The 22542-nt window shown below is 38.1% G+C and overlaps 1 protein-coding gene across 2 annotated transcripts; it reads left to right on the top strand.

Moving 5' to 3' along the window:
• Positions 1-1326: 1326 nt before the first annotated feature.
• Positions 1327-19726, top strand: LOC311175722 (cytochrome c oxidase assembly protein COX16 homolog, mitochondrial; the record flags this gene model as incomplete). Of its 2 annotated transcripts, XM_084240787.1 has the most annotated exons (4): positions 1327-1395; positions 4809-4880; positions 17248-17310; positions 19610-19726. In XM_084240787.1, the coding sequence occupies 4 exons, from the start codon at positions 1327-1329 to the stop codon at positions 19724-19726; spliced, it is 321 nt and encodes a 106-aa protein (XP_084096913.1). The 2 variants fall into 2 exon arrangements, with proteins under 2 accessions (XP_084096913.1, XP_084096914.1); XM_084240788.1 differs by lacking the exon at positions 4809-4880.
• Positions 19727-22542: the final 2816 nt, after the last annotated feature.

The following is a 22542-nucleotide window of genomic DNA, read 5'->3' as shown; positions in this document are numbered from 1 at the left end:
CTTTCAGTATGTGGAAGATAAGGCTTAGATTTACAATTAATATGGCTGGTTTGTTTTGTATTTGGGGTTTGGTTTTGTTTTCATAGTTGGCCTGGTGATTTGATAAATTTGGATGTTATTGTAGTGGTCTAGAGTTAAATGAGGCATTTCTCCTCTGGAAAAAGACCTCTTAAGAGTGGAAGATGGTAAGCGATTAAACCCGCAACGTTTCAGTGATAACAGAGGAACAGGGGCAGATGGAACGATTTCAGGGTTACATCGGAAGTATTATTCTCCACCATCAGCAAACTATACTATTCTGTTATCTCAAACAGTATTTGATAGGTGAGACTTTTTCTGACATGCTGGCAATGGCACAGGTGGGGACTATTTCCTAAGCTATCACAAGGCTAAACACACATTCTTTAGCTCTCCAGCAGACAAATGTCTTCTTTAAAGTAGAAATCAGGGCCCGGTGGCGCAGCGGGTTGAGTGCAGCGCTGTGAAGCTGTCCGCAGCCGCCTCAGCCTCTGCAGCGCAGGTTCTATTCCTGGCCGGCCAGGGAGATACCCACATGGCGCGGCAGACCTCTCCTGTCTTGCTCGGTGCTCCCCTCAGCAGTGTCTTTGGTCCGTCTACCTCTTACCTGTATCCCAGTTCTTGTATAAAATAAATCAATCTTTAAAAAAAGTAGTAATCGTATCTTTTCATTTCTGTGTTCCTCAACCCTTCTAATAGTCCAAACGAGTGGGAAATTGGCATTCATAAATGACAGAAGATCACGGGGTATCATATAAAAAGCATCAGCATTAAACCCTGCACTAATTACCATTCAAACTAACCTTTCATGGCGATTGATTTATTTCTAAGAATCATTCTGAAACTGGTAAACTCCCCATCCGAAAATCATTATAGGAGCTAGAATAATAGCTCCCAAATAAGTTTGTTTTGTTTTCCTTAGCTGACTTTATCTATCTCCTCCTATGTTCTGGGGAGTATTCTAAGTATAGTTCGGTTTAACATCCAGAACGTGGGAGATTCCCATTCCCTGTCACCTGAAGGTGACCACAAACATCGTAATTTAAATCTCCGAGTCTCCAAGGCACGCCAGCGTGCCGGAACCAAAGTGCCGCTGCTCGAATTTCCGGGAGAACACGCGAGTAAGTTACGACGAATCGATTGCTTTTGCCTGGCGGAGGCTTTCTAGGGGAGGACTGTGCCCTCGGTTCAGAGGAAAGGTGCAGAGTTCAGGGCGTCTTTATCCGAGAGGGCGCTTGAGCAGCTCAGGCTCCCAAGGTCGTGCCGGGTCTGTTTAACTGGCGACCTGGCGGGTGGAAGAAGTAAGACATGTTTGCACACGCGGTGAGGCGCGCCTTGCGCAAGAACAAGACCCTTCGCTACGGAGTCCCCATGCTGGTGAGTGCGGTGGCGCAGAAGTGTGGGGGTGCAGAAGTGTGGGGGCGCATTCCGGAAGGGGCAGGACCTTAGTTTGTTTGGGTTGAGGCTGTTTGGAATCTAATTCCAGGGAATTGCAACCTGGGCTAGACAGGAGCTGGCCATAAGTTGCCCCCACTGGTGCTGGGCCCTCCAGTCTCTTTCTCTTCCCTGTGAGTTACCAGTTTGAGCTTCAGGGGACGAATGTTGGAGCCGGATTTTAATTCAGGTAAAATGATTACAAAAGTTGCTACCCCTGGCCCCTCACCCCCACGGTTTGACGTGTTTCTGGCTCATTGGAACTGGTTGTGTATTCTTAATTTTTAACTGGAAATTTCAGGAGTCTTCATGATTCGCCTTCCTAGTTTGAGAATTGGCTTAATTCTCCCAGGGTTATTGTTAGGAATTAAACAAAACCTTGTGAATCGAGTGTTTGGCACTCGACCGACCCCATGTAGTTTATATTTTTAAAGCACATTGAAAGTAGTTTTGGTGTTTATGTGTTCGTGTCCAGTTCTGTACTGAGTTCTCTGAAGATCCCATCCGTCATTCAGGTTGAGATTGGTATAAAAACCTGTCACAGATGGAATTCAGACAACTCTTCCCTTATTTAGTTCCTTTGATGAAACAATTTAAATAAAGCATGCGGGCAGAAGTCACTTTATAGTAATAGTAAATACAGAATAGTTTATTACTTTATTGATCTGTGTATTTTACTGATGTGGTTATTGGCACAGGTGAAGATACCAGCTTTTGCACTTAAACTGGAGTATGTAAATAAATGACCTTTAAAAAAGATTTTTTAGGGCCTCCCTGGTGGCGCAAGGAGTTAAGCACAGCACTATGAAGCAATTCGCAGCCTCTGCAGTACGAGTTGGATCCTCAGCCAGGGAGCTACCCACATGGCGCAGCAGACCTCTCCGGTCTCACCTGCTGCTCCCCTTAGCAGTGTGCTTCAGTCATTCTGCCTGTTCTGTTCCCCACTCTGTCTCTGGTGAAGCCTCTAACCCCCCCCCACCCCCCCACACTTCTGGCCTGTACCCCAGCTCTTGTATGCATAAATAAATAAATCTTTAAAAAAATAAAAATAAAAAAGTTTTTTAATGTGTGTGTGTGTGTATATATATATTTCCCCTTCCCCTTTTAGTGCCTCACATCTATGGTCAGCTTTCAAGGGTTGGTTTTAAGTTTGTTTTTGACCCTTTGTTTGGTTTGTGTATATTCCACATAAGAAAAACCATCTAGTATTTATCTAAAAACTAATTTTTTAAACTCATCTTCAGTGAATCTGGATTAAAAAAAAATTTGGAAACTCCTTTTTATATATCTTTTAAAACATTTAAAGAAAACTTTTTATAAGATATTCTTTTATTTTAAGATTTATTTTTTATTTATACAAGACCCAGGGGTACAGGCCAGATGTGCGGGAGGGTGAGAGGATCCATCAGAGACAGAGCAGGGAAAAAAACAGGCAGACTGACGAAATACACTGCTGAGGGGAGCAGTGGGTGAGACAGGAGAGGTCTGCTGTCCATGTGGGTTGCTCCGAGGTTGGCAGGGATCGAACTGGTGCTGCAGAGGCTGTGGTCAGCTTCCCAGTGCTGGGCTCAATCACCTGTCACCAGCGAGGCCCTATAAGATACTGTAAAAGGTTACTCTGTATTGGTCTCTATCTGTACTGCACCTAGAGGACCATGTTTCAAAATATGTAAATCATTTTGTAGAGGAAAATATTGAATTCATTATTCTAAAATCAAACACTACTGGAAAAAACTTAAAAGATACAGCCTTTTCAGCATGTATCAGCCAAATATACCATAATTCCTATACTACATTTATCTTAAAGTAGAAATTATTTCCCCTCTTAGTTAAATAATGATTTGCATATACCTGGTAGACTTGCATGTGGAGATATCAACAGGCCGGCAAGTCTTCAGTCCTGTGGGATACTTCCCATTGAAAATGTGCGTGTTGGAGGCTGTTAGGTTATAGAAGCCACATTTAAAAATCATAGAACTGGATGATGTCACCCAGGGACACAGTGGTGTTGGCTGTAATAGGCAGTTTCCCTTTTGGGAAACTCCAACATTTTAAGGTTGGGAGGGTGAGGAGTAACAGGTAAAGGAAAGGGAGAAGGAGTTAGGAAAACCAGGATGTATCTTTTTATTGAACACAAGAGACATAATTTATTTTATTTGTATAAAGAATTCTTCCATGTTAACATTGCAGCTTTTTTTTTTTTTTTTAAGATTTATTTATTTATTTATACAAGCACTGGATACAGTCAAAAGCACGGGAGGGTAAGAGGATTCACCAGAGCCAGAGCAGGGAGCAGAGCAGACAGACTGACAAAGAAAACTGCTGAGGGGAGCAGCGGGTGGCAGGAGAGGTCTGTGCGCCAGGTGGGACCCTCTCCCTGCGGCCAGGGATCGAACCGGTGCTGCAGAGGCTGTGGGCAGCTTTGCAACCCAGCCCTCAACTGCTGTGCCACCGGGGAGGCCCAACATTGCAGTTTTCGACATATTTTTCCTGATTTGCTGTCTATTGATTTTATGTGTTTTTTATTTCATTTATTTGTCAGGACAGACTTTCAGTTCTTATGTGGTCAGATTTATTAACTATTAAAATTCATAGATTCAGGTTTTTTTTAGTGTTCCAACTTAAACATTAAAAACTTTTATATTATGTTATATATATTTTTGTATGTCTTTAATTGGTAATATTAATATATTGATATAAAAAGAAGGTAGGGAATAAACTATTTTGTTTCCAAGTTACTAGACTTCTGCAACTTTAGGATTAAAACCCATTAGATTATTAGACATGATAAGGCAGCAGTGACAATTCGAAGGATCTTCTAAGGTTTACTGATACTTAATGGGGTAGTTCATAAAATTATTTTGTCACTTGATAAGAACATGAGGGGAAATGCTTGGCAGTTGGCTTATTTTGCAAAATCCTACAATTGAAGGAATTCTAGTCTTGTAGAAACAATGCCAGAATTTTATTCCTGGCTTTACCCAATATAGTAATGGGCGATTAAGTCAGGTGATTATTTGTTTATTTCATCTACTAATAGATTTTTCTCCCTTGACTCAACGAGTTAGTAAGAATCAATATAATAGAATACTTATGATGAAATTATTTAAATCAGGAGGTCAGGTGTAGGTATGGCGTTGATTTCGGTATTTGTTAATGTGCTAAAATAATTCCTAGGGACAGTAGGATAATAATAATAATAATAATTCCTGTAGCCACTCTGAGAAGATGGTACTACAGTGTGACCTATAGGATTTTGTATGCTCTGTCACTGTTGACATTTAAATAGGTAATCTATAAGGAGTCTGAATTCTGTCCTCCTGTTTTTGCTTAATTGTTTCCTTTCTTTGTTTCAGTTACTGATTGTTGGAGGTTCTTTTGGTCTTCGGGAGTTTTCGCAAATCCGTTATGATGCTGTGAAGATTAAAGTAAGACCTGTAATTGGAATTGAATGTCTGTCTGTGTGTATATCACCTGATTTAGGAGAGGACTGTGCTTGCTGTAGCAGGCAGTCTGAATTTTGTTTTGTTTTTCAAGACTGATATATAATTTTTGGCCTCTTTCTTTTTTTTAAAAGTAACATTAACAATCACATGGATATGAATCATGAAAAGTAAAGAATGCAGTAATCTTTCTCCCTATCCATTAGAAAATTGGTAATGCTATTAGCTTACTCCCACAAAATATGCCCTGCTTTCGTTTGTTTTTTTGTTTTGTTTTGTTTTGTTTTTGAAGATTTATTTATTTTTATACAAGAGCTAGGATACAGGCCAGAGGCATGGGAGGATGAGAGCATTCACCAGAGACAGAGTGGGGAACAGAGCAGGCAGATGACAGAAATAACACTGCTGAGGGGAGCAGCGGGAGCGACAGGAGAGGTCTGCTGCACCATGTGGGATTCTCGCTGGCTGGCCAGCCGGGATCAAATCCGCACTACCGAGGCTGTGGACAGCTTCACAGCATGGCACTCAACCCGCTGCGCCACCGGGGAGGCCCTGCTTTCGTTTTTTAGGATTTAGAAGGAACTAAAGAATATGGGACAATGTCATTCTACTTTATTTCATGAGTTATGAATTAGTTATTTCATATTAATTCTAAGTAGTTTAAGAAATTATATTGATATGTAGCTTTAGTAACTATAATTAAAAGGAAATTACTTTTCATTATAAATAATGATGCTTGTCATTTTTATCCTTTTTATAGGTATGCATTTGTAGTAGGACTATACTAATTTCTTCATATATATTATTGTCTTATTTTACAGGTGAGGAATCTGCGGCTCAGAGAGCTTAAGTAACTTTGTGTAGGGTCAAATGTCTATTTAGGCATAGAAGGAAGATACCCACTTTCTATACTGTATAACTACTGTCAAATTCAGGCCAAATGTTATATAATAACTCCAGCTAATTCATTTACAAGTATTTAGTTTTTGTTTGTGTGAGATTATTTCATACATATTTTATGTGTGAGGTTATTTCCAAGTGATGTATATTTAATTTGTGGATCTCAGTAATGTTGGCTGGACATTCAAAAATATTAGTATCACTCAATAGCCTCAGTCAATTTTATTGTTAAGAGGAATGCCAACTCCAGCTAGTCTTAAAGATAGTAGGTATTAGAGTAAATATTAAATTTAAAACAAATACAGTTTTTGTGAGGAAATAGAACAATTATCAATTCTGTTAGCATCCCAATTATATTATTAAGGAATTTTTTCCCTTTTCCTTTTAGATGAAAGGTATAATAATCTAACCTTTAGAAGTAGGGTAACTTGTATGTATTTGAAAAACAAGTGAGTATTTGTCATATGCTTACTATGTGTTAGATCCTACAGATACAGATTCAAGAAACTGGTTCTTACAAAGCTCACGACATAAGTGACAGCGGATAACATTTAATACAAAAATGTACCCAAACATATAACGTTGTCCAGTCAAATGTTATATTAGAATTTTACATAAAATGTTACTCAGACTTCAAAGAGAGGCATATAGTTTGGACTTGGGAAGGGAGTTTCAGGGAAGGTTCTCTAGAGATAAAAACATTTGAGTAAGGCTTTATGAATAAGAGTTAGCTAGAAGTGGAAATGATTACTATTCTATAACAGGGGGGTATTTTGGTCAGATTTTCCTTTTAGAAATAATCTTACTCAAGATGGATGGATAGGGATCAGGGAAGCAAGATAGGAGGTCAGATTTGGCTTTAATTGGAAGTGAAGAAACCTGTTAGCATACTTCGGTGGTAGTATAGACGTACAATTAATGGAACCTAAAATGAAACATTTAAAGTGAGGATAAAAAAATGAATGGGTTCCAGGAAAAAAGTTAATATACATTGGTAGTATTTAGTGATGAATATGATATACATAATGTAAAAATATGAATAAATCTTGGATGAGGCAAAGCTTTTGGTTTTGAGGACTGAATGGATAGAGCTGCTCATCACCCAGTTGAGAAAGAGTGAGGGAGGTTGTGATACTAGACGTCTAAAAGATAGTGTCAAAATAAAGAGAACAAAGTTAAAGATGAGAGGATGAGATTGATTGAATTTGAGAGAACAAGATGAAGTAAAATGAACAAGGCTGAGAAGATAAAATCGGTTGTGGTCTGTGGAAGGAGGCTGACAAGGCAAAGTTGTGGTGAGAACGAAGAGAGAACAGGACATACTGAGATTGAGAGATCCAGGTTGGATGTTGTTGAGTCAAAGTCAGTTGAAGCTAAGGGTGCGTATTCGGGTGAGCTGGAGTTCAAACAAGATTGAGAAGATTAAGATGAGCCTAATTTGAGAGGGACTGAGAGAATACGATTGGTTGAGGTTGATAGGGGCTACATGATTTCAGAGATTGAGAACAAGGGAATGTCAATACAGGAGTAAGAAGGTCAAGACTCATTCAGGCTGGGAGGACAAATTCAGTTGAGAAGGATCGAGAATGGATGAGTCCAGTTGAGAAGTTTTGAGGCTGGTAGAGAAAGATGGTATTGATTCATAGCCACCAGCCATCTTAGTTTGCTTAGACTTCTGATTTTATTTTATTTTATTTTATTTTATTTTTTTTAAAGATTTTTTTTTTTAAAGAGGCACGTATTTTATTTTTTTATTTATTTGTTTGTTTGTTTATACATGCACTGGGTACAGTCAGAAATGCGGGAGCGTGAGAGAATTCACCAGAGCCAGAGCAGGGAGCAGAGCAGGCAGAAGGACCGAAGTACACTGCTGAGGGGAGCAGCGGGCGGCAGGAGAGGTCTGCGCGCCATGTGGGACCCTCCTCCGGTGGCCGGGGAGCAGCCGGGGATTGAACCGGCGTCGCAGAGGCCGCGGGGAGCTTCGCAACCCAGCGCTCAACCACAGCGCCACCGGGGAGGCCCAGACTTCTGATTTTAAAACGAGAATTCTGCATCCCCAGCACCCAAAAATGTCTGCTTTTCAATCGTGGGTATGGAAGGTTGAAAGGAAAGTACAGAACCCCTGAGGCGGGCTTAAAAAAGAGCTAAAAGCAGTAGCTTCAGTTTTTCATATGAAATGGACATAGTTTGTCTTCCTTACTGGCTGTTATTCTTTTTCTTCCTGTCTCCTAATAGCCAGGTACCCTCCGACAAAGCCATTCTTTGAACACTATAATCCTGAATGCTAAAATCCCAAATGGTCCAAATCCTAAATTCTAAAATCTAAAAAAATTCCAATCCTCAAGATTTATTCCTGGAAAAAATAGCTTAAAAATTCTTAAAAGGCACTTATTTACATTTTTTTTTAAAGATTTATTTATTTTTTTATTTATACAAGCACTGGGTACAGTCAGAAGCGCGGGAGGGTGAGAGAATTCACCAGAGCCAGAGCAGGGAGCAGAGCAGGCAGAAGGACCGAAGTACACTGCTGTGGGGAGCAGCGGGCGGCAGGAGAGGTCTGCGCACCATGCGGGACCTTCCTCCAGTGGCCGGGGAGCAGCCAGGATTCGAACCAGCGCTGCAGAGGCTGTGGGCAGCTTAGCAACCCAGCGCTCAACCGCTGCGCCACCGGGGAGGCCTTATTTACATTTTTAATGGGATTTATTTGGGAACCAAAGCTACTTGCTGATGTGGAGGTTCCTCCATTGTTACTGAACACATTAAGTGGTTACTATTCTTGATTAGGGATTTGACTGTTAAAGAAAATAGACTTACATTCACCACTAGCCACTTAAGTTACCATTCATCACTAAAATCTAACATAGAATTACTAGTTCATGCGCCACTTGGGATATGAATAGCATCTTCAAAATTGTCCTCACTGTTTTTTTGAACTATATACATGCAATTCATGCCCCTATAAGATTCAGAAATTCTAGAGTTTATCTGCTTATTTATGTATTAATGACTAGGAAAAGCTAAGCACTTTATAAATACTGTATTTGAAGGTTTGATTGATTTTGCAGAAGTAAATTTATTCATTTGAATCCCAAAATCTCATAATGACAGATTTGGAATTAGGTGCCATCAAGGTTTCTCAAAGTGAATTTCTAAGGTTTGTTTTCACATTTTAGCCTGGTACTCTTGGCAGAAAATTCATTCTTTCAATTTTTTCTGCATTAATATTCCTTCCAGTTAATGAAATTCCCAAAGAAAGAAAGAAATCCCAGAAGCTTTTAATGAATTAAAGTCCATTTGCCTACTAAAGAAGCCAGTCTAGTTCCTTACTGGTTTGAAAATAATTACGTGCATGGTAGGAGAAAAAGGTGTTTACACAACAATGGTGATGTTTCTGCAAAATTTGTGGGCTTTGTATGAGTGCATGCAGAATGAATTTGTGCATACCTGAAACAACATAGAAGCAAGACTGAGAAGATGGGCAAATTTAATAGGCAATGCTCATGTCAGTGTATATCAAATCATAGAACTGCAAAAAGAGCTGTGTCACACAGAAAATGAATGTGAATGTATTCTTCAAGGGGAGTCTGCTCTTAAAAAGCAACTATCCTTCTTGGTGCAAGACTCCAAAATATAATTAATGATTGTGTCAACCAGTTCTTTGTCTCCCTCTGCAATTGCCCATAAGCTATCCCTGTAATACACTTTTTTATATGTTGAATTTTCTTTTTAGTTTTTGTTTTCCTTTTTTCAGCTTTTTTCCACACTCTTAAATTGTTGACATTTTCTTATAATTCACTATACTGTGTATTTCATCTTCTTGTCATTTCCAGTGCTGGAGGTATTGTGGAGAGAGTTTTAGAGAGTTCTAATTTATTTTATGCTTCCTCCCACAAGTTTGATTCTACAAAAATGCATTTTTGCAATATTGACTTAGTGTGTAAGCATTGTGTTGAAACTTCCTCAGTAAATGGAGAGGTCTCCTTTTTGTACATCTGTGTTTGTGAAAGTTAAAATTTCTCCTGACAGGCCTTTTATTGTGTCTGTTCTGTCATGTTTTTAATGAATTTCTCTCCCTTTTAAAATTGTAAATAAATGTACACACCTTTTTTCCCCCCAGAGTTGTTTTCCATACTTCGACCTTTCAGGATTGTGACTTTAGGATTTTACCCTTTGGGGATTTTGATCTTTTGAGATCTCAGTGTTGAGAATTGTAGCAGCTGGGGTTGTGACCAAAGTCTTTTAATACAACCACGGATTCAAAATATAGATCATCCATTACTACATCACTTCAAGTAATATGGCTAAGTGTGCACTAAGTGCATTGTAATCCCTAGCATTAAGTCTTTTCTTGACTTTTCTCGTCTATTTTACTTTGTAAGGAAATAGTGCAAGTTTAATTTTAACATTGTGAATATCATGACCATGTGTAAGATTCAGATAATGAAAATGAGAACAATTAAAATAGCAGTGCCGGTATGATACAGACATCACTGAAAAAGAAAGCTAAATGACTGTTATTTTAATGACAGATGGAAGGACACATACAACTGGATTAGGGAGTTTAATCAAAACAGAGCATACAGCAAAATATGCAAAAAAGGATTTGAAATGGGGCATGGTGCAGACGGGGATATGAAAATACACGAAGACTGAATCTCACAGGTCCAGCATGAGACAGGCAAGTACTTGTAAATCCATCAAAAGTTTACTTGTCTCCCCCCAGAATGCCAATGTTTAGTTGAAAATAGCAGCTGCTGAATTACCTTTTATGTACCATACTAACAAGAATATACATTATCATATATTTCCTTTGATTGGTCTATAAAACTGAGTAAAGTTACTTTTTTTTTTGATTCAGAGGTTAGAACTAAAATAATTACCTGGGCCAAAAAGGAAATTTGGAACCAAATCTGTTGACCCCTGGAACATAGAGTTGATTCCAAGCATGATAACAAGGATCGTGCTTAGAAATAACAAGTGATGAATCATGGCAACAAAATGTTCACCTTACACCTTAGGTAGTCTGTTTTGATTGAAAAAACTGAGTTTTGAACTGTCTTCTGATTTCTTTGAAGATTTTAATGAAGCTACAAAAAATTAAAATAAAAAATTATAGCTATTTTGTCAAATGCTGCTTTTGCCCAATTTTCTTTCTACTATTTCTATGAGATTCCAATCCAGATGATGTTTGGCTCTTTAACATGTCCATTTCTTTGATACTGTGTATTTTGTTTTTTTCCCATTCTTTTCAAATTTTAATTTATATAGATTCTATTGCTGTATCTTCTCATCACTAAAACTTTGCTGTGTCCAGTCTGATATTAAAATCATCCTCTGTTTTTGTGATCTTAGTTACTATATTTTTTAGTTGTGAAATACATTTTATAAGTATATATTCTGATCATCTGGAGAAATCAAAGAAGTCATATTTTCACTCATTTTTCCCTTTAATCTTTTCAACATACATAAATTATAGTTAATTTGAAGTTCTGTTTTCTAACATAAACATCAACAATAGATGTGCTATTTTATTGTCTGATTTTCTCTAAGTTTTTTGGTTGATGATTCTATCTTTGAACATGCCTGTTTTTTAAATTAAATATTGGGTATTGTAAACAATTGTCTAGGTTCTAGGTAATACTGTTTTCCTTCAGAAAGGGTTTCTCCTTTTTGCTAGGTTGGTGGAGTAGGGTACTGATCCCTTAATGCTATCCAGGAGTTGGCCAGGACATGGCTTGAGTGCAATTTAAATACCTCAGCTTCTTCCTTGTTCCTAGGACAAGACCCTATGAGGTTTTCAATTGGGACTCCAGGAAGTTCAGCTCTACTTTTCAGTGATTTTTACAGCATACCCTGGCTTTATGCAGTTTTAGGATTTAGGGAATATCTTGGTGGGATCTCTCTTATAAACTGACTGCTTTGGTCATTTCATTAGTTATGCAATTTCCATACATATATAATTGAACTTGTTTTTTTCTCCTGTTAATCTATTTGTGACAATTTATTAGACTAGCCAAAAGAATTTAGGAGAAAAAAAGCTTTTTCCCTACAATAATTTCCCCTCAATTACCTATTTAGCTCATATTCTTTGTAGTTAACTTTAATGATAGCTCAGTTCCTTGAATAGGTTATCTAAATTCTTTTAGGCAGATAGTGGCAAGATAGTGGCAGAGTGGCAAGATAGTGGCAAGATAGTGGCAGAGTGAAGACTGCAGGCTCTCCTTAAAACATACACAACAAAACTGATGTGAAAGAAAGTTAACTGCCCCCCACTCCAGGGAGAAACTAACACTGCACATTATAGGAGCATCAGCCCAACTGAAAGAGGTAGGAAAAACTAAGTGAAGTTTTTTTTAGAGTGATAATGGGGCAATATAACCAAAATCATCTTCCATACAGCACACTTTATCAGGTTACCCATACCCAAAACTTGAAGAACTGCTTAAACTAATGGTTGAACCCATGTCTAGATCAAAACTCACACAGAGACTTTACAGAAGTAAAACCAAGCTCCTCTGAATTAGAGACAGAAAATTCCTACCTTGTATCTTGAAATCATAATGCCTTTACAGTGACCAATGCACAGAAGGGTCCTTTGGGCTGGTCAACAATAGGTGTTATGGCCCCATGTTGGGTGCCGAGCTGTTATAGGTAACCCCAGGGGAAACTTCGGGGTGATCTGAGTTGTGAGTCCTCTCTTGCTAGCTTAAGAACTCAGGCCGAGACCCAAAAGCAGACACTCAGAGGGAGATAAATAAAAAGACACATGTAACAAGGGATTGAGGAGAGAGAGAGATTAATTGGCTACCGGCAATACCTCTCAGTAGCTCCCTGTTGCAGAAGTCAGGTTCATGGCATGCTGGGAGTTGTAATCCTTGGCACTTGACATCTTTGTGGGGAGATGGGGTGGGGTCCATTCAGGATATCATTCACTGGCTCACATTTTGCTCCTCATTGTTCCTCTGACAATATTAGGCACATATTACCAGGATTACATCTACCTGGTGAATGGATTTTTAGTGTAATGAAGCCTTGCTTGCTAATGATTTCCTTTCAAGACTGTTTTCTTGGATATTAGTAGAGCTTTAACTAGTTTCCTTTTTAATTTAACCTTTCTGTAAGTAACTTATAAACAAGATGTTTTTAATGGTTGTGTTTTTAATTGGATCATTAAAATTATATACATGTAATTTATTAGTATACATAGTTTAAATATATCTTTTTATGTGCTATTACAATTATATCTTTTTGTCTTTTTTTGGATTTAGTCTTTTTTTTTTAGTATTTTGTGTTCATTTGTTAGTTTGAAAACTACATTTACTATTCCACTATAGGTTGCAACATAAGAGATTGTTGTGGTCTGTAGTTTTTGTTTTATTCTTCTACTAACTTGATCTTGAGGGGGGTGGTGGAATATACTACACCAAAATGTGCCACTTTGGCATGTGAATTGTTTTGAGCTGAAGGTAAGTAAGACCCAGAAGACAGGAAATCCAGTTTTACCTCTGTCATAACTGCCTAAAAGACTATGGATAGGGAGCCTTTATCAGAAAGAGTACTATTACCAAAGATAACTTTTTACATCAAAGATAAATCTGCATGGCATGGCAAACATTTCTTTACCAAATGTTTGTTCTCATCTTCCTTTAAGTTGTCTTTCTCCTCTTTGAATCTCCAAGCTCCTGCCCATTATTTCAGGATGGCTGATGCCTGACTGCCTGTGAGTCTTAGGTCCTTGTGGAGCTCTCATATGTAAATATTATTTTTTTGTTCCTATTACCCTGTGTTATGTCAGTTTAATATTAGGCCAGCCAAATAACCCAGGAAGGAAGAAGGAAAAACTTTCCTTCCTTTTTAATTTTTTTTGGAAGAGACTGTGGAGACCTTGTACTACTTATTTAAATATTTTATAGAATTTTCCAGTGAAATCATCTAAGCTGGGTTTTTTTTTTTTAATGTTTTTTTAGCTATGAATTCGTTTTTCTAAACAGGGAATGCTATTCTGGTTATGTATTATTCTTTATCTTATATTTTCTAATGGTATTTACTTGAGCAAAGAAACCATATTTATTTTTAATACAGATTGTGCACTTTCTAAATAATTTTTGTGTGTGTTTCTAGCCATTTTGTTCATTCTCTTAAACTGTAATCACAGTAAGATTCTTAATAGAGAAGCATTAGCAACATTCCCGTTAAAGCTAAGAACAAAAGAGAATATAAATATAATCTTTATATATTTATAGTACTTTTTAGCACTGTTTTGGACTTCATACCAAATAGTTATTAGGCCAAAATACAAAACCGTGGTATGAAGTTTAAAAAGATGTGAAAATGTTAAATGCATCTAAAAAGTCTACCAAGAACTTTGCCCAAGAAGATTACGGCTATTACAATGAAAATGACAAATCAACAAGGTGACTTTTCATGTCTAAATATTTTTTAGTTTCTTTTTAAAATGTTAATGTATTTTAAAACTTTCTCACAGTTATCTTTTGCCATTGGTTTTAAATATTATTGATGGCATCTAGGACAATATTATTTACATGTGAATTTGCCTAGTTTTTCTTGTGCCCTAGAACAAGTTTAATTTTTATAAATATGTTGTGTATTTGAGTGGGGGAAATGGTAATCTTAATTTGCTCAGCTCAAAAATCTATATATATCTATTAGGAAAAAAACTGGTTATCATCAATAATCATTTAATTATAACTCGCTTGATCTGTTAGTTTCTGGGAAAGATATGTTAATTCCTCTAATGTGTTTTGGGTATTTATTTCTTCTATTTTTATTCATCTTGCATAAATTTCAAAGCAGTGTAGCCACATATTTAAAAATTATAAAATCTTGAAATGTGCCTTTTCGATGCATTTGCTTGGAATTCTGTTTCTCTTTCCTTTAAAAATAACTGCTATGTTTTGACCCTCCTACGCCCACTAGTTTGGCGGGGGCGCGGGGGCGCGGCGGTGGTGGTGGTAGCAGAGACAAAGAGAGAAGGGGATAGAAACAGGGCTATCGGGGGCTTGTAGTCATCCAAGGACAGTGTCCAGTAGAGGACAGGACAGGTCACGGCCAGTTTCCACCCGTGCTCACAATTGCAAGACTACTCAGGCTCAGGGGACCATAATAATGGGGTTTATTTAACAAACGGGAAACAAAGACTTAGTAAAGCCACAAGTGGCCAACTATCTCACCCTACATAGTGTCCACAGCATTCAGGAGTCCCAAACAAAAGGATGCCCATGCTGTTTTGCCAATGAGGGCCTGGAACGTGGCAGCTGGCAAACAGCTGGCTGAGATTCAACTCATGGTAGCAGCTCACAGGCAGGCTGCTGAGACGCCACCGCAGCCTGCAGCTACAGCATGAAGGTCAGGATAAACAGCATTGGATGCTGAACCAAGCAACAACAGAGGCAACAGCACTGAGAAGTGATGCTAGGTGATCTGATAAACAGCTGTTTGAAACACCAGGCAGAGGCCAGCAGCAGGACCTGAAGGCAGGTGCAATTACCTGGTCCCTGGAAAACTCTTTGGTTTCTCTCTTTGGAGGTCAGGTGTGGGATGCTGCTGCTGCTTTGGAGGCCAGAAACAGAGTGCAAGGAGTTTTGGCGTCTGCAGGATCCCAAAAATGTCAAGAGCCGCAATCTGGCTTCTGCACTCCAATATATTCTCTTTCAGAGTCCCCCACCCTAATTAATGCATCCTGATTGGGCTGGTTAACTGGCAGGTGCTGGAGGGAGGGGTTGCCCACAGTCAGCAACTTTTGGCATGGGCGGGTAAAATGCCACACTTTTTTTTTATGGCTCCCATTGTTTAGGCAAAAGCCCCTACTGCTAAGGTGGCAGTGACTGGAAAAACCCCCAGTCTTGCCTGTAGTCCACACTGGGACCCCGGCTAGGTGTGTATACAGTGTATTGTTTCTGTAACTCTGCCTTTAACCTTGTACTTTCATTTTGTAAGTGCATTTTTTTAAAGTAGTATATAGTTGAATTTCTAAAAATTTCTAAAAATTTCAGTCAGAAATATTAGTAGTTGAGTTCATCACTCAAAACAGTGATTGAGGAAAAATGCAAATAGAAGTCAAAAGGGAAAGGGGCAAATAGTGAAAACTGAGGTTAAAAGTTATCCTCTCTTGATAACAGCATTGAAGATAAAAGTCCATCTTATTTTAGCATTTGGGGTTGCTGATAAGCTGTCTTTTCTGTATTTTTGCTCTTGAGATTTTCTTTCATCCTTAATATTCTAAAGGTTTACTATCACTTGGTCAGGAATGGGCTGTTTTTGTTTTGTTACGGTTATTGTTAATGTGTTCTTTTAGTCTGAGTGCTACCAACCCAGTGTTAGGGTCCCTTGCCTGCTGATTATAGACTGACCATAAAGCAGAGCAGAACTTTATTGCTTGGCAAGGTAAGGGAGAACTGGGTTCCCAAGCACCCCTTACCTGGGGTCATTTTTACTCTCAAAATGAGGACACTCTCCTTGTCGGTCATATGAAATGTGACTTCTGTGTCCTGCTGATGCCTCAGGTTCCAAAATGCAGGATGAATATTCCTGGTGCACTTCAGTAATCTTTACAATTTATACCATGTAAATTCTCCATATGCATGTATTTAAATCGATTGCTTTTCCTTTGCTAACCATCTGATGCTATTTTGATTACTCACTCAGCCCAAGAAGAATCCAGAAGACTGCTCTGGAATGACTCCCTTTGCGCCTGATACTTTCTTAATATACTTTTTATTATTCATGCCATCCCATTGTGCATTTTTCCAGTGGGATCCTCAGGTTATATTTCTGTTGTACTAATTTGGTCTTAAATGTGTTCAGTCACTATTCAGGTATTCCATTTAATTTAGGTGTGTGTGTTTGTTTAGTAATTTCAGTAATTATATTCTTTCCTGAAGACTTTGTCTTCAGGCAACAGGTAACACAGCATCAGCTCCTGTTGACCACTATGGAATCCTGTCTAATTTTTCATGGGTACTTATTTTTTTTCTCACTTGTGGAAGGTGTACCTTTTTGTTTTCAGGAGCAACATTAAGTTTATTAGCATTTTAATATTATGTCTTTGTAATGTAATTTAGGATGGTGCTTAACAGCATGGACTCTGAAAGTAGAGTAGGAAGATTCAAAGCCAATTTCTGGCTCTTTGACAAGTTATTTAAGCTCCCTGTGTCCCATTCTTATTAGTGTTAATAATGATAATAATTCAAGGTTTTTTGTGAGTATTAAGGGAATATACATCAGAATGCCTGGTGAGTGCTTGGTAAGTGTCACTTGCCACTTTGGTAGTGGTGGTAGCGCTTCAGTTACCATTTTGTGATTGGATGAATGGTGGAGATTTTTTCAAGTGTCTGTAATCCTCTAGACTGTCCCAGTCACCCCTTATGTAACTCTTTGAATTGAGAATTGAATCTAACATATATAATGTATGGTTCCTCTTTCTTTTCTACAGATTGATCCTGAATTAGAAAAAAAACTGAAAATGAATAAAGTATCATTGGAAACAGAGTATGAGGTATAGTCTGGTAATACAGTCTTCTTTTACTATCTTCTTAGTAACTGGTTCTGTCCTCTTTAAGGTAAACAAATTATTTGCAGTATAGAAAAAGGTTGTTTACCTTAAATTATTTATCTAGTTAAAAAAATTATCTATTATTGGGACAACTATGTAATCATTTGAAAAGAAAATGGAAAGTGGATCTTTATTTTTATATACTATCAATAAATAAATTCCAGGTGAATGAAGAATTTAAAAATAGATAGCAAAATGCTGAAAGTACTAGGAGATAAAAAAATGAAGATTCTTTTTTGTGATTTTTTTTTTTTAGATTTTTTTTTTTTTAATAGAGGCATGTTTTATTTATTTATTTGTTTGTTTGTTTTGTTTATACATGCACTGGGTACAGTCAGAAGCGCGGGAGGGTGAGAGAATTCACCAGAGCCAGAGCGGGGAGCAGAGCAGGCAGAAGGACCGAAGTACACTGCTGAGGGGAGCAGCGGGCGGCAGGAGAGGTCTGCGCGCCATGTGGGACCCTCCTCCGGTGGCCGGGGAGCAGCCGGGGATCGAACCGGTGCCGCAGAGGCCGCGAGCAGCTTCGCAACCCAGCGCTCAACCGCTGCGCCACCGGGGAGGCCCTCTTTTTTGTGATCTTGAGTCAGAAAAATTCGTTTAAATTTGATACAAATGCCCAGAAGCCTTAAAAGTAAAAAGTAATGAGCTTAAACATAAAGTTCAAAAGTTGAACATAAAAAAAGTGTATATAAAGTCACTAGTTAAATGAGAAATCCTAAAAATACTGCTTATCTTTTGATGAATTAACTGTTAAATATGAAGAGCATTTACAAATCAATATGGAAAAGTTCAAAACCTCAGTTGGTCAGCAGGAACACAAGCAAAGTATGTAAAGAGTTCAGAGAAAAGAAATAAGTAATCTTAAACATATGAAGAGATACTCAACTGATAAGGATAATGTTAATTAAAATTATAAAGAGATGCCATTTTCTACCCATCTGATTAGCAAAAAAAAAAAAAGGTTTTTATTTTGTACGCTAAGGAGGTATATTATATATCTCACATTCTGCTACAGAACCACATATATGTAACACATCCTTCATATATGGTGTATTATAGGAGGTGGTGAGGAAGGTTTTGTTCATTTTGGGCCATGGATCAATTTTTTTATTGAATGGTAGACATTGTGAATAATACATTGAAGAAACTTATGAAGAGTGTCAGTTCTCATTTTAGCAGCAGTTCAATTATTGAGTGATCATTGTGAGCTTAGTTTTGTGCTTCGTAAGGGAGGATGTGTGAGAAGACTTTGAGATTTCCTAAACTCTCTTAACTTGGCAGAACTCATTTCCAGACTGTATTCCCAGAAGCAGAGCTTGGCTTTAAATTTTGTTAGAGTGAATCTAAAATAGTAGGTCTTACTCTTGACATATTCCTACTCCCAAAGAACAGCCTTTTTGGGGTCTCAGCTGGGTGTCAAGGTAATAAATAGGTATTAAAAAGTATCCATTCTTGCAGTGCTGAAAATTCAACTATGACACTGTTTTTCCTAAGCACTTTTTTTCCCCCAGGGAAAAATTTTACTTGGTATTTAGGCCAGTGAACAGGCTAGAAATACTAATGCTGAAAATGTAACAACATTCATGTTCTAAATTCAAATTCTACTGTTTATAATAAAAGAATCTCCATGTTGGGTTTCACGATTTCAGAACAGGCTTCCCAAATTCAGGGCATTGAATCAGAATCATATAACTTACCTCCTAGCTTCTCTACTCCTGGTAGGCTGCTTGCCTCATGATCGTGTGATATTTAATTTTTATCTTTAATTTAACAGACACTTCCTAGCAGACTGTAGGCTCCACCTTTGTTTTTTTTCTCTTGTTTACCACAGTCACCCAGGCCAACCTGTGCTATCATTACTATGCTGGATCAGTTTTTAGAGTTAGACTTTCATTTTCCCACCTTCTTCCTTTTCTTTGTGTTCTTAAAATTAAAGTATGTAGACTATTTCAGTAGTTTTATTCTTATGGGAGAAAAGGTAGACATTAACATCAATATCAAGCAAGAAAAATTCCAAATCCTAAGAAATAGGCTATTTCTTCAGTTACTATGCTTGATACATAGTTGATGTGTTTGTGAAAATTAAAATTGAGGGCCTATTGGATTCTTTCCACTCCCTTACTGATTCATGCATTCAGTGATGTCCTACTCAAAGCCACAGGGCTCTTACACTAATAAATACACACACACACACATATACACGCACATTATATATATATGCTTTAATTTTGTGGCTCTATAGAAAATAAAAGACTCCGCTTTTGATGACTGGAAGAATATTCGAGGACCTAGGCCCTGGGAAGACCCTGACCTCCTCCAAGGACGAAATCCAGACATCCTTAAGACAAAGACAACTTGACTTTGCTGATTCTTTGTGTCTCTTTGAACTTTAAATAAAAATGTTAACTGGAATTTCCACTACATATTCCTATGGACAAAAATTTCCAGACCTGTAGAAGCCTGAATGTGAGAGTTGATGACATAATCTTCATGAAAAGTTAAGTCCAGCCTTTATACTGTCCAACTCTTTCATTTGCAGATAAAAGTAACAATGTTGACTACATGTATTTTATACCACTCAATAAAAATTTGACTACTACTTAAAGAGTGTCATTTCTTCCATTCCCAATTACTCTGTTCCTTTTCCACCAGCTACGTAGGCATTATTTTGATACTTCAGTCTGATTCCTAATGAGAAATAGTAGGTCTAGATTCAAACCCTCACAAATATCATCAAGCAGTGATTTTATGTCATATATATAGAGGAAAATAATGTTGCTCACAATTTGATAAGAGTCTTGGTTTTATTTATAACCTTCATAGTATGTTAATCTCCAAAGCGTCTCCTGACAATTGTATAAATACCATTAAAATGTGTTAAAAATTATTGTTCTTTAAAGTAAAAATCATGAATAGTGTATATCATATGCAGCTATGGCAAATCTCTTCAGGTGGTCCACAGATGACTGCAGTTTAGAAAACAGATTTAAGATATACTTTATGCCTTAGCATAATTTGTAAGCAAATTGTGCCCCAGGGCTTTTGTTGGTTGGTTTTTAATTTGGCATTTGTGATGATCTAAATGCTAGGCAGAAGGATAAAACTGATGGGAGTTAGTTTTGTTTTGAAAACTCATTTTCTTTTCACACCTGTCTCGGTCAGCCTGTTTCTCCCACCTTCTGTTATTTTCCTGAGTTCCATACACCCAAAATCTTAATTGAAACACTCCCCTCATATCTCCAAAATACGGAAATCTACCCCCACCACTTCCCCAGTCAAAATCTCTCTTTTCAGTGGGTAAGTTGTGGTAGAAATGGCTTACAAGATTCAGTTATTGGAAAGAATGTTGTTATTTTAAAGAAGGGGGGAAAAAAAAGGAAAAACCTCTACCTAATCCTCACTCCCTATACAGAAAAATTCAAAATGGACCAAATTTAAATGGCATACATAATAACACTATAAAACTTAGGTAAAAACAGCAGAAAAATCTTTAATGATCTAGTGCATAGTTCTTGATGACAAGTCCTTACTCAAAAAAAACCATGAAGGAACTTGACTCATTGAAAATTTTGGAAGTTTCACTTCTTGCAGCCCCAATAGGTTTTCACAATGAATGCTGGAGAAAAATCTTGTGTTTCCAGTAGAGGGAGGGGAAAGTAATCATTTTTGAAATATGCCTCCAAAATTCTGCCCTCAGGAAACTTCTTGCCAAAGTCTAATCACACCAGGTTTTACCAGAGCCTGGCATAAGGGAAATATCTAACTTCAACCCCCTCTAGCCTTTCTGTCTCACCTAAATGAAAGTGGGGTGTGAGTGGGAGGAAGGCTGAGTAGCAAATGTGTAGGTAACATCCCAGTGACCTACACTCACTAAAAGACTGAGCTGAGACCAAATCTTTTAATCTTTTTAAGCTTTATTTCTGCATAGAAGAACTGGGGTATAGGCCAGAGTTGCGGGGTATGGGGGTGGTGAGAAGACTCACCAGAGACAGAGTGGGGAGCAGAACAGGTAGATCTACTGAAATACACTGCTGAGGGGAGCAACAGGCAAGACAGGAGAGGTCTGTTGCACCATATGTGGCTCAGCTACCTGGCTGGGGATCAAACTCAGGTAATGGCAGTGATAGCACTGAGACTTAACTTCCTACACCTTATCTTAATACTATAGAATGTTCCCCTTTGTGGTCCCCCTATTCGGCCACCCATTTTGTTACCTACAATTCTAAATCCTAAGCAAGGTCAGAACGGCCTGGTCAGTTAGGTACAGGAGCCCAACCCTATAAGGTGTCCGTCAAATCAATCAAGAGCACAAAGCTGGATCACGCTAGGAAGGCTATGCATCACGAGGTATGACCGGGACCGCCTGGGGGGCTGAGGACCGATGTATAACAAGGGACCCCAGAAGCTGATCAGTGGGAAGCCTTGTTGATAAGGTTGAAACCAAGGCTGGGGAACTAGAGCTTGATCTCAATCACAATATCAAGTCATCAAGCAGATGAGAAGTGTCTGGAGGGCAGACTCACAACCCCTGATATTATAGATGACAGAGCACCTTTTCTAGTTTCACCCCTCCCTTTTCTCTTTGTCCTCCTTCCTCTCAACTGATGCTGTATTAGAAGGTCAGGATCTTGCTCTTCAGCAGCATCCTGCATTATGTAGCCTGCTCCATGACTCCCATTTATCTGTGGTGGTGTCCGATGCAACACCCCTCTCCCCTCACATTACCACCCCGTCACTGAGAACTTAATTACTGGAATGTCTTTTACCCAGTCCAGTTTAGTATCCAACTTTTGTTAATTAATTGTTATTAATTAACAACAAAAACTATAAGCTATACTAAAAGACAAAGCAAGCATCAGAATCAGATTAATCATGACTGGGATGGTGGAATTATCAAATTGAGAATTTAAAATAATATACTAAGAGCTCTAATGGGAAAAATATACAACATGCAAGAATAGACAGGTTATGTGAGCAGAGATGGAAGTTCTGAGTCAAAAGAAAATTCTAGAAATTAAAAACACGAAGAATGCCTTTGATGAGGTATGCAATAGAGTGGAGGTGACAAAAAGAAAGAATGAAGGAGAAAGAAAGGAAGAAACATACCATGTTTGATTGGTGCTAACACCAATCAAAGCTGGAGGAGCGATTTAATTTCAGGCAAAGCAGACTTTA

This window comes from Talpa europaea (assembly GCF_964194135.1).
Source record: "Talpa europaea genome assembly, chromosome: 8".
In the NCBI taxonomy this organism is placed as follows: Eukaryota; Metazoa; Chordata; class Mammalia; order Eulipotyphla; family Talpidae; genus Talpa; species Talpa europaea.
Note: the sequence above shows the minus strand (reverse complement) of the source record. Positions and strands in the feature narration are given on the sequence as shown.